Here is a 15,970-nt window from a genome sequence, read left to right as displayed (position 1 = left end):
AGGATGCTCCCAGGGTGATGCCCGGCGTTTTGGTGGCTCTGAGCCGGGACACGGGGAGGTTTCAGAGCAGCTGCACCCCTGGCAGGGCCTGAACTGGGTTTTAGCCCCTGCCAGGACCTGCTGGGAGCTGTGGTCCCTCTGCCCGGAGCACGGGCTGGTTTTGGGGTAGTGAGGCAGACTGGGCACCTCACCGGGGGTAAGGGGACCCCAGCAGGGCCTCTGCCATCTCCCCCTTCCTTTGCCGATCTCCCCCCTCTGTCCCCCCAGTCTGGCTGGCTCTAAACCAGTGCTGCGGGATCAGCTGACGCTTTAATGCTGGTCCTGGTGACAGCTGGAGGATGCTGCTGCCCGCGGGGGCTTTGCTCCGTGTCACCCCCCCCCCTCCTCCCCGTGACCCATGGGGACCCTGGGGGTGCCCTGCGCTCGCTGGGGGGCATCAAGGGTGGGCAGCCGGCCAGTGCCCACCAGTTCAGTTAGCAAAGGGCTGGAAGGCATTTGGGGGTGGGGGATGAATCCAACCGCAACCGTTTGCACCCCTCCAGGTCTTCGGGGGGGGGGGGGGGGGGGCAGGGTGTGAGGGCTGTGCCATTTTGCGGTGGGTGGAAAACCTGGGGAAGGAGGAGAGAGTTGGAGGGGGGGTGCCTTGCCCCCTGCCCTCCCCAGTGCTCGGGCCGGCCCCGGGTGCAAGGAGGGGCGGGCAGGTTTCGGCAGGGGAGGGCTGCCCGCTTCTATCCCCCCCTCCTTCCGCCCTCCCCGGGGGCTGGCGGCCAGCCCCGAAGTTGCGGCGAGGCGGGAGGACACACGTCCTGTCCTTCCACCTCCCCACACACACCCCGAGCGTCCATCCCCGCATCCATCCCCGCACCCATCCCCACCGCTACCGGCTCCTCCCGTCCCGGTACCGGTACCGGGGGCGGGGGGGGAGGGAGATGGCTACCGGGGCCCGGCGGCCACCGAGACACCTGCTGCCACCGGGCCCCCCCCGCCGTGCGCACCCGCTCCGCTCCCTCCTTCCTCCGCTCCCGTCCCTGCCTCCAGCCGCCGCTGCAGAGCCGCCGCCGCCGCCAAGGACGAACCGGCACCGACGGCGGCCGCTGGAACCCCCCCGGCAACCGCCGAGGGGCCCGATCCTGCCCCCGAGGGTTAACCCTGAGGAGGAGAGGGTTAGGAAGAGCCGAACCCCCTCCCAAGGTGGGACGGGCAGCCCCGCCGGAACCGCGGGGCATGTAGGCACCGAGCACCGGCGGTCCCGTAAGTACCGGTCGGGGCTGGGGAGGGGGGCAACCGGACCCCCGACGGGCTCTGCCGCCGCCCCGGCACCGCCGCCAGCAACTTTTAGGGAATGGAGTGCGGGGTTTTTTTGGGGGTGGAGGGGTTACCCTGGCCATTTCTTTCTGCCCCCGCATCTTCCCGCATCCTCATCCCCGGGAGCTCCCGCTCCCCATCCCGGGCAGGGGATGGGAATGAGCCTTAATTCTGGGAGGGGGGGGGCTTAGTGGAGGGGTGGAAGGCAGCGAAAACAGAGGAGACCTCCCTGGGTGCCACCAGCTCCGTGTGCGTGTGCGTGTCCCCCGCCACCTTGCGTAACCCAGCGGCAGGCAGGACACTTGGATTTTATTTTGGGTTTAATCCACATTCGACCTTTTTAAGCTGCGTTTCGGTGCGTGCGTGTGCGGGGCCCTCGCTGTCACCCCGGCCCGCACCCCCCAGCCCGCAACTGTTGCTGTCGGAGGCGCGGGCGAGGAAGAGGAAGGTGATGAGAAAGAGTAGGGTGATGCTGGGTGGTGGCAGATGAAGGTTGAAAGGAGACGCTGCTTGCTGGGGGGCCGCCAGCGCTTTTCCCTCGCGAGTCATCCCCTCTGCGTAAGGACAGGGATGGCGACCAGTTGGCTTTGGGGAGGTTTTGCTCCTTTCCCTCCTTTCAGGGAGCTCTGTCAAGGTCTCCTTGCTCGGGGCTGTCCCCCACGCAGGCAATGACAAGATCTGGCACAACCCGGTGCCTTCCTCAGTGCCCCCCCATCCTCCCTGCACCGCTTCCACCAGGTTTGGGTTCGTTCTGTCCTTTCCGTCCATCGGCAGCAGCTCCCCCTCCCCTGGCGCAGGCTGCGCCTTCCCTGTGGTTTCAGGCTCGAAGGCTTTTCTGGGGGGATAAGGTTTCTCTTTCTTGAACGTTATTTTGCGTTTCGGGATTTTATTTCTCCCTTTCCTGAGGTCAAAATATCTGCATGAGCTCTCCCTCCCTCAGAGCAGGGGAAGGATGGAGAGAGGGCAAAAAGGAGGATTAAAATTACGAGTAAACTTTCCCTGCTGCATTAAAATGACATTTCGGGGGGTGGTGGGAGGTAAGGCTCCATTGGTGCCTTCAGCAGGAGGTTTCTGTGAGTGTTTGGTGTATCAGGGGAAGCTGTGCCTAGGAAAGGGGTTAAACCGCCCCAAAGCAAGAAAAATCAAGTGCCAAAGCCACTGGGCAGCCCAGTGGGTGTCCTCTGCTCCTGGGGGGCTGCTGGGAGGTGGCATTGCCCTTCCCCAGGCTCCCAGCCAGGGCCACCTTCCTTCTGCCCCAGCCCAGCCACCGACCCTTTGCCCAGCTGGAAAAACCTCCCTTTTGGGAAGGCCTTTCCCAAAGCAGCAATTCCACAGGGCTCGCTACAAGAGGTTGAAAACTGTGGAATTTTTTTTTTTTTTTAAGTCCATGGGGGCTTTGCTGTGGTGTGCCGAGCCCAAGAGCAGCCCCAGTAGCAGCGCAGGGATGGGCTTGGTTCCTCCTCTGCCTCCAGCACTTTGCTGCAATTTGCCTCTTCTGCCCTCATCCTCCCAAAAAAAACCCCACATTTGCCTGCACCCCTCTAGCTTGCTCCTGGAAAAAAAAGGCTGGAAGTGCAACGGAGTCGGCTGGGCTGGAGGAGCTGGCTGCTCTTTGCATCCCAAATCCGGCCATTTTGGAGCAGCCCTGGCTCCGACCCACGCACAGAGCCCCTGCCAGCCCCTGCTAAACTCCTCCATCCTCCTCCGCCGCCACCAAGGGCTGCGGCAAGCGGCTCGGCTTCAGCCGGCGGCACCGGCTTCCTGGGAAGGATGGAAATTCCTTCCCTTGGTTGTCTCCACACTGGCTGGACGCCGCGGTGTTCCCGTGCCCACCTCCTTGCTCCGCCATTGCCGTCACCCTCCAGCTGCGAGGGACGGGGACGTTTTCCACCTGCGGCTGGGTCCAGTGGGAAACCAGTTTACCCAAAACCTGCTCCCAGTTGCAGCTGGGAGAGGAGCAGCCCCTTTGGAGGCAGCATTTGGTGTGACAGGAGGGTTTTGCCGGCCCGAGCTTGGATTACTTGGTGCCGGAAGACGCTCTGGAGCGTGGGGAAGAGCTGGGTTGAGGAAGAGGAGGAGGAAGGCCCAGGATGAGTGAGGTGCCAGGGCTGGCACAAACAAGCCAATCAGTCACCACGAGGGCCCAGAGAATATCGAGATGTCCTTGAGGAGGGCTCAGACGGGCAGAGTGGCTGGGAGAGCGGCTCTGTTTGTTTTGGGTGGCGTGTTGCTCCCCTTCCTCTCTGCTTGGGTAGCTGATGCCGGATTCCCGATGAATTATTTATCACGGGACTAAAAATACTCGGGAATTCGCAGCGAGGAGCGGGTGGCGCGGGCCGCCTTGCCGCTGGGCTGGCCGTACTGGAGCGTGGGACGCTGCCAGCGTGGCATGACTCACCCGCTGCCCTCTCCGGCCAAGGGGCCATCACTGTGGTGTTGTGGCTTCTGCGGCTCAGCCGGCTGCGATGCGGGGCAGTGAGGGGGATGCAGCCAAGCAGGGTGAACCCCCTGGGTGATGGTGGGTGCCGGGGGTGGATGAACCCCTGCCAAAACCCATCTGGCAAAGAGAGATGCTGCCCGGTGAGCGTCGGTGCCTGGCCAGGTGTCCCAGCCCTCCCAGTACCCATGGGGTGCAGGAGGGGGACGTGGGGCTCGTGTTCCCTGTCTCTCTGGAGGGGGACAGTCCCAAATCCACACCGAACAGCTCTTGCAGAGTGCCCAGGCAGGCAGTCGTTGGGTTTATTTCCTGCGTTTTTCAGTCCAACGCGCTGGCGGTGCTTTCGCAGCGTGCCAAGGGCTCGTCCGTCACTGCGGCACAGGGACGCGTTTGGGGCACGGGTCCCCGGGGCAGCCCACACCCCAAAACCATCTGAGGCTCAGCAAGGGGCTGCTCTGGCCGTGCCGAGGATGCGTTAAGCAACAGCAGCTTTTAATTGCAAGTGACGTTTCCCAGCACCAGCTGGCATCTTGCTGCATGGAGCGACACCGGCACATGGCCGGTGCCACCGCGGAGGGCTGCTTGTCCCCCTCGCTGTCACCCAGCATGGCACCAGAGCGATGGCCCTGGGGGCAACGGGGCTTGGATGGGCTCGGATGCCCCCGGCCACAGGTCTCACCGTGGGGTGGTTTTGCTGGCGGGCTCCGAGGAAGGGCTGAGCTCCAGCATCGGGGTGCAGAACCATGGGCAGGGACGTGTGTCCCCTCTGGGGACTGTCACCCTGCCTGCTGTGGGCTGGGCACCCACGGTCAGTGGGAAACTGGGGACCTGGCAGGGGGGATGTGCCCAAATCCCCACCCCAGAGCCTGGCTTTGGGGTGCAGCCAGCAGAGAGGCGACGCCCTGGGTGTCCCAGCTGGGTGGGCAGTGACAGAGGGGGACACGCACCAGGGGGTAAAGGCGAGAAGAGGGGAAAGGTGAAGGATGTTTTTTAGAGGGGGAAACTTGGAGATAAGGGGCCAGACGGGTACTTTAGTTGGGATTTGGGAAGCGGCAGCGAGGCGGCTGGGGTAGGGTGATGGGCAGGGGACAGGCAGGGGACTGGCTGCTCCAGTGACTGCGTGGTTTGCAAAGATTCCCAACATGGGGGCTGCAGAGCTGAGCCCTCCTTCAAGGGCAAAGCCTTTAAATATTGAAGGTGGCTGTCAGCCATGGAGAGAGGCACCAGGGAGCTGCCAGCTCCTCCTGTCACCTCTCGTTGCTGTCCTGGTCCCTGGATGAAGGGGTGATAAAGAGCATCATAGCAGTGATGGCTTTTGGAGAGGAGATGGGGTGGGAGACCAATGGGACTGGGAGGGGGACAAGGTGGTAGGATGGGGATGGTGGTGGTGGGAAGGAGGGACAAGCTTGGAAGAGCTCGTGGTTGGTTGGACTGGGGATGAGGGACACGGCACTGAGGTGTACGGTGGGTGGTGGGTCCAGCCTCCGAAGGATGAGGGTCCCTCTCTCCCCTTGGGGTCAACTCGCCCTGGTGATGCCCTAGGGCGGTGGGGAGGGCTGGGGCCAGCGGCGCCGGGGGTCCTGGTGGGCAGCTGGATGCGAGGGGCTGTGTCCCGTCCTGGCAGGGACGTGGCGGCGGACATGGGCAGAGCGCCGGCGCAGGCTCTGCTACTGTCAATGGTGCTGGGCTGCTCGGCCACCTTCACGGACATCCTGCTGCCAGCCCCCGAGGAGCCGGTGGTCAACGTGGCCGTGGTGTTTGGGGGCACGTCCTACCCCCTGCACATCCGCTCCCGCCTGAGTCCCCAGAGTTTCCTGGACATGCCCTTGGAGATCCACCCCATCACCGTCATCGTCAACAACACCAACCCCAGCACCCTCCTCACCCAGATCTGCGACATCCTCGCCAGCCACAAGATCCACGGCATCGTCTTCGAGGACAACGTCGGCACGGAGGCCGTGGCCCAGATCCTTGACTTCATCTCCTCCCAGACTCAGGTCCCCGTCATCAGCATTAGCGGGGGGTCTGCCGTGGTCCTGACCCCCAAGGTGAGGGGTTCTCTGGGGGGTATTTCTGGGGGGAGTGGGGGAAACGAGGGGTTGTTAGAGAGGGGCAGCAACGAGATGTGAAATGCTGGAGGGGAGAGGAGCTGCTGGGCTGCAGCTGGCAGGAACAGGCATGGCTGCAGCAGCGTGGCTGACCGGACAAGGGTGGTGGGACGTAGCACGGGACTTCAAAGAGGGGTCCCTGTTGGTGGGACATGGGAGGGGACTTCAGTGCCCTGTGTAGGGACCTTCCCTGGTGTCCTGCTCCCCGTCCCCTCCCGGCTGTGCCCATCATGGGGTATCAGGGCCGTGGTGCCGGGGATGCCAGGGCAGTGGCAGGATGGCACGTCCCCATCCTCCTCCCTCTCTGCCCCGTTGGGTCCAGATCCAGCCCTGGCACGGCCGGGCAGGCAGCACGGAGAAGCCTCTCTCGGCTGCGGCAGTCGTCTCAGGTGCACCATGGGCCGAAATGGGATTTTTGGCTTTTCTGCTCCTCACTGGTGTCAGAGACTGTCACTGTCACTGTCACCTGCCTGCTGGGAAGCGCTAGCAGCAGGGAAAGCTGGAGCCGGGCTGGAAGGTGCTGGGCGGGTGGTGATGGGCAGCGGCGAGGCTCCCGTCCCTCCCAGGAGGAGATTTGGGTTATCTCCTCCTGCCTGCTCCTCACCCTGGGCACTGGAGGGGTCCCAGCACTGGCTCTTTCCCATGGCAGCAGCCCCTGAGGCACAGACCCTGCCTCTCCTGGAGGCACCGGTTTCATGCTCTGCTTGCCCAGAGGTTTTAGGGTCTAAACCCCTTGGATGGCACCTCGGCAGCCCTGCCTGCACCGACGGGTGCTCCTGGACCACCCTGAGCTGCTGCTCACTGCGGGTGGATGCCCAAGCAACTAAAAAAACAGTCATGGCTTTGCTGTGGTCTGGGTGTTCCTCTGCAGCTTTGTCCAGGGGTTGGGTATTTCAGGGGTGGTGGAGGGATGCAACTGAAGGCTCAGCCTCCTGCTCCTCCTCCTCCTCCTCCCATGGGTCTGAGGTCCCCAGTAGCTCCCACTCCCTGGCCAAGACTCCCTGGGTCTCATGTCTCCAGCTGGACCACCAGCCTCCTTTGAAAAACTGCTTCTCTGGAGGTGGAGGGGGTCTGGGTGGCAAAACCCTGCTGCCTGCACGTGACCTGCAAATGCCACTCACTGAATCATTTAAGACAGAATCAGATCAATTAAGGTTTGCTAATGAGAGGCCAGATGGCCGGGGAGGTGGGGCAGGAGGGAAGGAGCCGCACGGGCTCCGGCAGCAGGTAGTGAGACGGAGCCGGGATGGGATTTATGCTCCTGGCAGAGCCCTTGCCCCCTCCCGCTCCTGGTTTAAGGAGAAATTGTTGTTCTCCTTTGGAGGATGGATGAATTTTTGGTCAACAAGCTAAGAAATGGAAGAGAGGCCACAGGGCTTGACCCCTTGCATGGGATGAGGTTCCTTGGAGATCCATGGGACCGATCCACTCGCAGTCCCATTTTGGGTGTCTCCAGCCCATGGACCACACCAGTTCATGGCTCCCTTGAACTCTTCAGGATCGAAAACTCCAGGTGACTTGCATGGGTGCAAGAGACCTGGACCATGGTGCCAGAGCAGCCCCTGACCCCTTCTCCTCCCGCAGGAGCCCGGCTCAGCTTTCCTACAGTTGGGTGTCTCCATCGAGCAGCAAATCCAGGTGATCTTCAAGGTGTTGGAGGAATACGACTGGGGATCCTTCGCCGTCATCACCAGCCTCTACCCAGGCTATAACATCTTCCTGGACACCATCCGCTCCTTCACAGACGCCAGCTACTTTGGCTGGGAGCTGCAGGAGGTGCTCACCTTTGAGATGAGCCAGGAGCAGAGCAGCTCCAGGATGCAGCGGCTCCTGCGGCAGATTGACGCCCAGGTCCTCATCGTCTACTGCTCGCGGGAGGAGGCTGAGTACCTCTTCACCATGGCAGAGCAAGCCGGCCTCGTGGGGCCAGGCTATATCTGGATTGTGCCCAGCCTGACTGTAGGCAACATGGAGGTGCCACCCACCTCCTTCCCCGTGGGTCTCATCAGCGTGGTGACGGAGAGCTGGAAACTGAGCCTGCGGCAGAAGGTGCGGGATGGAGTGGCCATCATTGCGATGGGGGCTGCCAGCTTCTTCCGGGCCCACGGCTACCTCCCGGAGGTGGGACAGGACTGCCGGGCCCCCGCTGGGGCCACCGCCAACAACACCAGCTTCTACCGGTGAGGTTTGGGGTCCCACTGGGATGGTGAGAAATCAGGGGAATGGGAAAGTGGAAAGGGAAGGGGAGGAGGAGGGTGGAGCTGGTAGGCGAGGGGGGTGATGCTCACCGTGGGCTGCAGCTGGTGGTCCATGCCTCTTGGCTGGGTTTCTCCTGAAGCCTCTCCCCAGGGCAGCCGTTGCCTTTTCCCGTGCTTCTCCGCAACCCAGGACCCATGGAGGTCTCGAGGGGGTTTCCGCAGGTCTGCTTTGCAGCGCAGACATGACACCTTGGGGCTCCTGTGGCATCCTCAACCCTACAGTGGTCCTCAGTGCCTCCTGGCTGGCAGGGCTTTCTCCAGCTCGCCGCTGCCCTTTGCGCAGGAGCCAAACCTGGTCCCCAGTCCTCAGCCCCATGTCTCTCCATGGGACCCATGGCAGCCTGGCTGGAGCGGGAAGAGGAGGAGGGCTGCATGGCCAGGGGTTCACAGGCTCTATGTCCCACCAGGCACCTCCTCAATGTGACGTGGGAGCACCGGGACTTCTCCTTCAATGAAGGGGGCTACCTGGTCAGGCCCACCATGGTGGTGATCTCGCTCAACCAGCACCGGCTCTGGGAGATGGTAGGACCCCCGGACCCCCCTGGGATGGGCACACCGGGAGGGCAGCTGGACAGGGTGAGCCTGGGGCCATGTGCAGGCTGAGGTCCCACCCTGGGGAAGGTTGTCCCATGCAAAACCCATGGCTGGTGCCCAAGGCAATGCGGTGGGGCTTCACAGCAATGCCAGGCTCCAAAGCTCTGCCAAGAACTGGGTTATTTTCCTTGCAATTCATCTGAAAATTTCCAAACGAAGCAAAAATGCAACTACCCACCTCTGGAGAACCGCAGCCAAATGCCTAGACCTGAAACAAGCTGCACAGAGGGGTTTTCTAGTTTAAAAATATTTTGGGTGAAGTTTGGCCAGGTTTGTGCTCAGCCAAGCCCAGCACTTGGGGCCCAGGACAAAATACCTCACCCTGGGGTCAGCGGGGAAAGGGATGCTGAGATGGGTCTCACCACGGCTGAGATCCAGCCTAACGATGCTCTGGGAGAAAAGAGCCCTGAAGGCATGGGGAGGATGGACACGGGACCCTGTGTGACCCTCAGAGCCCCTCACCGGGGTGACAGTGCGCTCTCCCTTGGGGGCAGGTGGGCAAGTGGGAGAAAGGCATCATCCACATGAAGTACCCGGTGTGGCCCCGCTACGGCTCCTTCCTGCAGCCCGTGGCTGACAACCGCCACCTGACAGTGGCCACGCTGGAGGAGAGACCCTTCGTCATTGTGGAGAACACGGACCCCAGCACCGGGGTCTGCGTGCGCAACACCGTGCCCTGCCGCAAGCAGACCAACTCCTCCCAGAGGTGAGCAGCAAGGATGGAGCTCGGCAATTTTGGCCACTGCTCCCCCGGCACATGGTGTCCAGGAAGCACCAGGGTGCTCAGAGCACCTTTGGTTGGTCCAACCCATTTTTCCTGGCGTGGTTTCAGTGGTGATGGCCTCGTGGATCCCTACACCAAGCTGTGCTGCAAGGGCTTCTGCATCGACATCCTGAAGAAACTGGCCAAGACGGTGAAGTTCTCCTATGACCTCTACCTGGTGACCAATGGCAAACACGGCAAGATCGTCCGCGGGGTCTGGAACGGCATGATTGGTGAGGTAGGGGTGGGCATGCCCTGGCCTGGGGCTTCCTTGCTGAGATGGGATCAGGGTGTTGGCAGTGGGACTCGTCCCTGGGCAGGGGACAGCTCGGTGTGAGGAGCGGAGAGGTGCAATTGTGAATCACGGTGCTCATGGGCAAGGCTTGGTGGAGGAGAATGAGCAGGGGAGTCAGCTGAGCATTTATGACCCTACAGCTGGTTATGTTGTGTCCCTGGTCATTTAAGAAGCTAATACTTAAAAAAAAAAGGGTGAAATTTAAGGTTGGAAATATTAGAGATGAGGAAATACCTGGGGAAGGTGGTGTGGGTCCCTCTGCCCATGCCGAGACCATCTGCCCCTTCCCCAGGTGTACTACAAGCGTGCAGACATGGCCATCGGCTCCCTCACCATCAACGAGGAGCGCTCCGAGATCGTGGACTTCTCCGTGCCCTTCGTGGAGACAGGCATCAGCGTCATGGTGGCCAGGAGCAACGGCACCGTCTCCCCCTCCGCCTTCCTGGGTGAGCCGTGCGTCCCTCCGTCCGTCTGTCTGCAAGTTCATCCCATGCTTCCGACAAATGCAAATTAGCAATTCTGTTCGGTTTTAATAACTTTTAAGAAAGAAAAAAGCCTGAGTCATAAGGGAAGGAGATTGTGCTGCTGGCTTTGGGGCTTCCTCCTCCCCTCGCCTCAATAATCCCTTTATTACAGAGACGGAGGCTGGGATCGGTGGTTTCCTCCTCTTCATTACTTGTGTGGAGGAGGGAGGACGGGGACACGGGGGGAGGCAAGGCAGGGGTTTGCCAGCTTTGAGCTCTGCTCTGGGGATCCCTTCTCTGCCACCGTCGCCAGAGCCCGTGATTAAGCCGAGCATAGGAAACCGCCAGTGCTAAAAGTTTTATTTAATGAGTTTTTTAAAAAGCGAAGCTGCAGCCTAGGAAGGGGAGGAGACTGGCCAAGGTCACCACGAAATTCGGCCTGAGCGCTCGGGCTTGAGGCTATCAGCAAGGGCGCAGCGGCAGCGTCCCAGCTCGGCTGGAGCCAGGGTCCCATGTGGGGAGGGTGCGGGTACCAGGGGTGCTGTGCAGTGCGGGATGTCGCCAGCCTGGGCACTTATTCCCCATCCTGTCCCACCAGTTCCGTGAGGCCCGACCTCACCCCAAGCTGGGGTCACCTTCACCGGCCCGGGGACGGATGGAGCATCCCGTCCCGGTTTGGCAGGGCTGGGGTCTGCATCCCCCGTGCCTCCCGCGCTAATGAGCTGCATCCCCATCAGGGGAGGCCTCTCTTCCCTGACAGCAAAGGGCGTGCTGACAAATGGACCTCGGCGGCCACGTGTTGAGGGCTCGGGCGCATCCCCACCACTCCCGTCACCCCCATCCCAGCTCATCCTGAGCAGGCGGGGGCTCACTGCCCACCCCCAGTTCCTGGGGGCTCTCCCAGGGGCTGAGAGGAGCTGGTCCCATGGCTGCTGCAGGCACGGTCCCGTGGCCAGAGCCATCATGGGGTCCAACCTGTGATCCCATGGGAAACCCTCCTGCCGATGACCCGGGAGATGGGCAGTTGACAAAAGCCTGATTTTATTTAGGCAGGGAAGCACGGCTGCATCCCCTTGTCTCGCAGCATCCTCCTTCCCTCCCGATTCCCTGTGGATCTGCTCGGCCGTGGTGCTGCCAGCCCCCGTCTCCTCTGTGAGGAGGGGCAATGTTCAGGAGGATTAGCCCTGTCTGTTGGGGAGGGCTCCTGGGGGGCCATGGGGTGTCCTGGGGGGCTGACAGGCTCCCGTTTGCCTTGCAGAACCTTACAGCCCAGCCGTGTGGGTCATGATGTTCGTGATGTGCCTCACCGTGGTGGCCATCACCGTCTTCGTGTTCGAGTATTTCAGCCCCGTTGGCTACAACCAGAACCTCACCAGTGGCAAGAGTGAGTTGGGGGAGGCGGAAGCTGGGCGGGGGGGGACACGTCCCCGGCCGGGCTGACGGCAGCCCCCTCTGCCCCCCCGTCCCCGCAGGGCCGGGAGGTCCCTCCTTCACCATCGGGAAGTCGGTGTGGCTGCTGTGGGCTCTGGTCTTCAACAACTCGGTGCCCATCGAGAACCCCAAGGGCACCACCAGCAAGATCATGGTGCTCATCTGGGCCTTCTTTGCCGTCATCTTCCTCGCCAGCTACACCGCCAACCTGGCCGCCTTCATGATCCAGGAGCAGTACATTGACACCGTGTCGGGGCTGAGCGACAGGAAGGTGGGGCTGATTCCTGAAAAATAATAATTTTTTTTTTTTGAGTGGGGAGAACTCGAGGGGGCTGCACGTCACTGCCAGGCAGCTGGGCACGGGTGAGTGGATGGGGGGGCTGGCTGCTGGAAGGGGGGACACGGACACCGTGTGATGCCACTCCCCGGGGCTCCCCATTGCAGTTCCAGAAGCCGCAGGAGCAGTACCCCCCCTTCCGCTTTGGCACCGTCCCCAACGGCAGCACCGAGAGGAACATCCGCAGCAACTACCCCGACATGCACACCCATATGGTGAAGTACAACCAGCGCTCTGTGGAGGACGCCCTCACCAGCCTCAAAATGGGGTACGGCTCCCCAAAATGGGATATGGCCCCCAGAGCTGGGGTAGAACTCCTCCAAATGGGATACAGGACCCCCAAACGAACTACGGCTCCCTGGGATGGGGTACAGTGCCTTCCAGATGGCGTAGGGCTTCCTCAACTGGGGTACAGCCCCCCCCACAAGTGAGATGTGGGCTCCCCAGGCTGGGTACAGCTCTCACAGATGGGGTGTGGCTCTGTGTGGGTTCCCTGATGAGGTACAGGCCCCTCCAAACAGGGTACAGCCCCCTGCAGATGGGATACAGCTCCCCTCAAAAGGGATGCAGCCCCCCTCGGCAGGATATGGCTCCTCTAAATGGGATACAGCCCCCCCCCCAGATTGGGAACTTCTCCCTCAAGTGGGGTTACAGCTCTCCAAGATGGGGCAGAGACCTCCAAAGAGGACACAACCCCCTCCAGATGGGCTACAGCTATCCGAAAGGGGTAGGCCTCCTCCAAAAGTGGTACAGCACCCCAAAAAAGGGTTGCCAGCTCCCTGGCCTCACCTTCCTTCCTGTCGGCGGAGCAGGAAGCTGGACGCCTTCATCTACGACGCAGCGGTGCTCAACTACATGGCGGGCAAGGACGAGGGCTGCAAGCTGGTGACCATCGGCAGCGGGAAGGTGTTTGCCACCACGGGCTACGGCATCGCCCTGCAGAAGGACTCGCACTGGAAGCGGGCCATCGACCTGGCCCTGCTCCAGTTCCTGGGAGACGGTGGGTGCCCAGGCGAGCTTCTCCTTAGCCTTGTCCCCATCCTCACCCCACCGCTGCCCTGCAAATTAACCCAGGGACCAGGGCTTCAGTCCCCAACCTGTGCGGCCTCCCCAGCTCCTTGCGGGATGCCACCGAGGGCCTTCTCCATCAGCTCCTTTCAGGGGACATTAAATCCAGCAGCATCTCTCCAGCTGGGTGCTGGGGGGGGGTCATTCCCTTTGGGGTCCCTCCTCTTCCTGCAGGATGTAAAGCCCTGGAGATGGCCGTGCACAAAATCTGAGGGTCAAGAGGAGAAGCCCGGGAAGGGGACAGTGAGCAGGGCTGGCTGGGGGACAGAGAGGGGAGAGGACAAGTGACTGGTAGGATGCTCAGGCCAAGGGCAGCAGCAAGGACCAGGTGATAACAGCTCCAAGGGCTTTCTCCTCCTCCAGCCATGGTGGGGTGGGGGTGGGCAGGGGCTGTGGTGGGGAGATGATGCCCAGTGGGACAATTTCACCCCCTCCACTGCTGTGTGTGTCTGACCCTAGGGGAAACCCAGAAGCTGGAGACGGTTTGGCTGTCAGGGATCTGCCAGAACGAGAAGAATGAGGTGATGAGCAGTAAGCTGGACATTGACAACATGGCCGGGGTTTTCTACATGCTGCTGGTGGCCATGGGGCTGAGCCTGCTGGTCTTCGCCTGGGAGCACCTTGTCTACTGGAAGCTGCGTCACTCTGTCCCCAAGTCCCACAAACTTGACTTCCTCCTTGCCATCAGCAGGGTGAGCGATGCTGCCGGGGGCTCTCAAGGAGCCGGCGTCCTCCCACGGCATCATGGGGATGGGTACGGCTTGGTGGGATGGGTTTGTGGGTGCAGGACCCCAGTGACCCTGCTGATGGTGGGGGACCCCCCACCCTTCTCTCCACAGGGCATCTACAGCTGCTTCAGTGGGGTGCAGACCCTGGCGAGCCCCGGGCGGGCGCCCACGCCCGACGTCACCGCCAGCTCGGCCCAGGCCAACGTGCTGAAGATGCTGCAGGCAGCCAAGGAGATGGTGTCGACGGCCAGCGTGGGCGGCTCGCTGGAGCAGGCCACCCGCACCATCGAGGACTGGAGCAGCCGCAGCGAGCGCCTCCAGACCACCTTCTCCCTCAGGACACCCCAGCTTGTGGTGCAGAACAGCACCGGCGCCCACCGGGCCCCCTCCTCCGGCGCCGCCCCCACCGAGAGGCTGGGGAGAGTCTGCACTCCCAAGGGTGCTCCCCTGGGGCTGCCGCTGCCCCAGCCCATCCCCGTGGACTCCCGGCTGCCCGGGGAGGAGAAGTGGAGAGGGGCGAACGAGCACGTCCCCCACCTCCTCCACACCCTGAAGTTTCAGGGTGGCTGTGCTGGGGACGAAGCCCTCCCGGGTTTCCCCCACCTCCTGGTGAAGACCACCCCAGGGGGGGATTTTGGGGACCAGGTACTGGTGGGGAACCACATCGGGGCTCCTCTCCCGCCCTCCACGTCCCCCAGGGACCTCCCGCCACCAGACATCTACAGGGAGCACAAGCGGCCGGCGAACCAGGGGGACCGGCTGCAAAACACCCCCCTGGTCCACGGGGATGGGGGACACGGGGGCTCGGGGACGCTGCCCCGGCTGCTCTCGGCGGCGGAGAAGAGGTGGGAGGTGGGCAGCCCCTTCCTGCCTCCATCTTGCCCTCGTGGAGCCTTTCCGAAAGCCGCCAGGACTTGCAGAGCAAAGGGCGAGCCGGCCTGGCCGGAGGCTGCGGCGACGGAGCGGGAGAAGCCAAACCGGCGGGCGAGCTCGGCCAGGGTGCCCAGGGAGCGGGGCGAGAAGCGGCACCTCGGGGGGCTGCGACACTGCGGCATCGCCCGCCCGCCCGCCCGCGCCGACGTGCCCGACCTCTTCCCCGAAGCCGAGGCTGGTTACGGCTGCGGCCTCCGCTGCACCCAGGCCGGCGTCCGGTTGGCACCGCGCTCGCCCGTGGCCAGGCTGCCATCCTACCGGGAAGCTTGCCGCCAAAACCCTCGTGCCACCGCCACCGTGCCGACGTGCGCGCCATACGCCTCCATGAACTCCTACGCCAACCTGCCCCTCTACCTGGGGCAGCTCTCGCGGGGGTCCCCGCCGCCCCGTCAGCACCCCGGGGTGCCGGTGGGCTGCGGCCGGGGGGCCAGGCACTGGGACGGCGGCTGCAGAGACTGCGGGAGGCGCGGGGAACAGGCCTCGCTGCGGGCGGCGGGGACGCAGAGGAGGGACCCGCTGGTGGCCCGCGGGGTGACGAGTCCCTGCGCCGGCGGGACCTGGCGGCGGGTCTCCAGCCTGGAGTCGGAGGTGTGATGGCGGGGGACGGAGGGGTGGGCTCTTGGCCCAGGTGTCCCCATGGGCTGGCCAGCGGATCCCGGCCGGGCTCCAGCCTCCCGGGGTCCTGCACTGGTGGCAGTGGGATGCTCCAAGCAGCTCGGCGGGTCCCGTGCGCTTTTGCGGGGCTCAGAGGAGCCCAGTGGGGGTTGGGGGGTGCGCTGGTTTGAGCTCTCCCCGCAGGCAGGGCTGGCACCGGGGACTCGAGGACGCCAAACTCATTGCCTCCATGTTGCCGTCACGTTTTGGTTTCATGCGAGGGACTCGAAACACCATGTCCAAGTCATTAAAGAGACATTTTCAACCGGCTGGGGACCCTTCTTCCATCCACCGGCGATGAGCCCGGGGCTGCCCTTGGCTTTACCCCCCATCACGGGGATGTTTGTGGTCCTGCGTGCCCTCTCCCTGCTCCCTTGGCTGCTGAGCCCCGGCACAAGCTCATCACACTGATGGCAGCCAGGCAAAGGAAAACAGCAACTTGTTAACCTGCGCTGAGGGATAATTACTGAAGAGCCACCAGCCTGTGCTGAGGCCAGAGTTACTGCACCCCGCTGGGGTTTTGGGGTGCTGGGTCACCCATCGGCCTGGGCCAGCCAGCGATGCTCCCACGGCTGCACACGAGCGCACGGCACGG

General features: G+C 63.0%; 1 protein-coding gene across 1 annotated transcript; it reads left to right on the top strand.

Moving 5' to 3' along the window:
- The first annotated feature begins 1,115 nt into the window (after positions 1 to 1,115).
- On the top strand, positions 1,116 to 15,644 carry GRIN2C (glutamate ionotropic receptor NMDA type subunit 2C). Its single transcript, XM_086762092.1, has 13 exons — positions 1,116 to 1,251; positions 5,367 to 5,790; positions 7,435 to 8,030; positions 8,516 to 8,630; positions 9,197 to 9,408; positions 9,535 to 9,703; positions 10,053 to 10,206; positions 11,483 to 11,608; positions 11,697 to 11,926; positions 12,100 to 12,260; positions 12,805 to 12,992; positions 13,520 to 13,752; positions 13,900 to 15,644. Exons 2-13 carry the CDS (start codon positions 5,383 to 5,385, stop codon positions 15,313 to 15,315), a joined length of 4,008 nt encoding a protein of 1,335 aa, XP_086618218.1. The 5' UTR covers positions 1,116 to 1,251; positions 5,367 to 5,382; the 3' UTR covers positions 15,316 to 15,644.
- Positions 15,645 to 15,970: the final 326 nt, after the last annotated feature.

Source organism: Chlamydotis macqueenii, chromosome 18 (assembly GCF_036417535.1).
Source record: "Chlamydotis macqueenii isolate bChlMac1 chromosome 18, bChlMac1.mat, whole genome shotgun sequence".
Classification (NCBI taxonomy): Eukaryota; Metazoa; Chordata; class Aves; order Otidiformes; family Otididae; genus Chlamydotis; species Chlamydotis macqueenii.
Note: the sequence above shows the minus strand (reverse complement) of the source record. Positions and strands in the feature narration are given on the sequence as shown.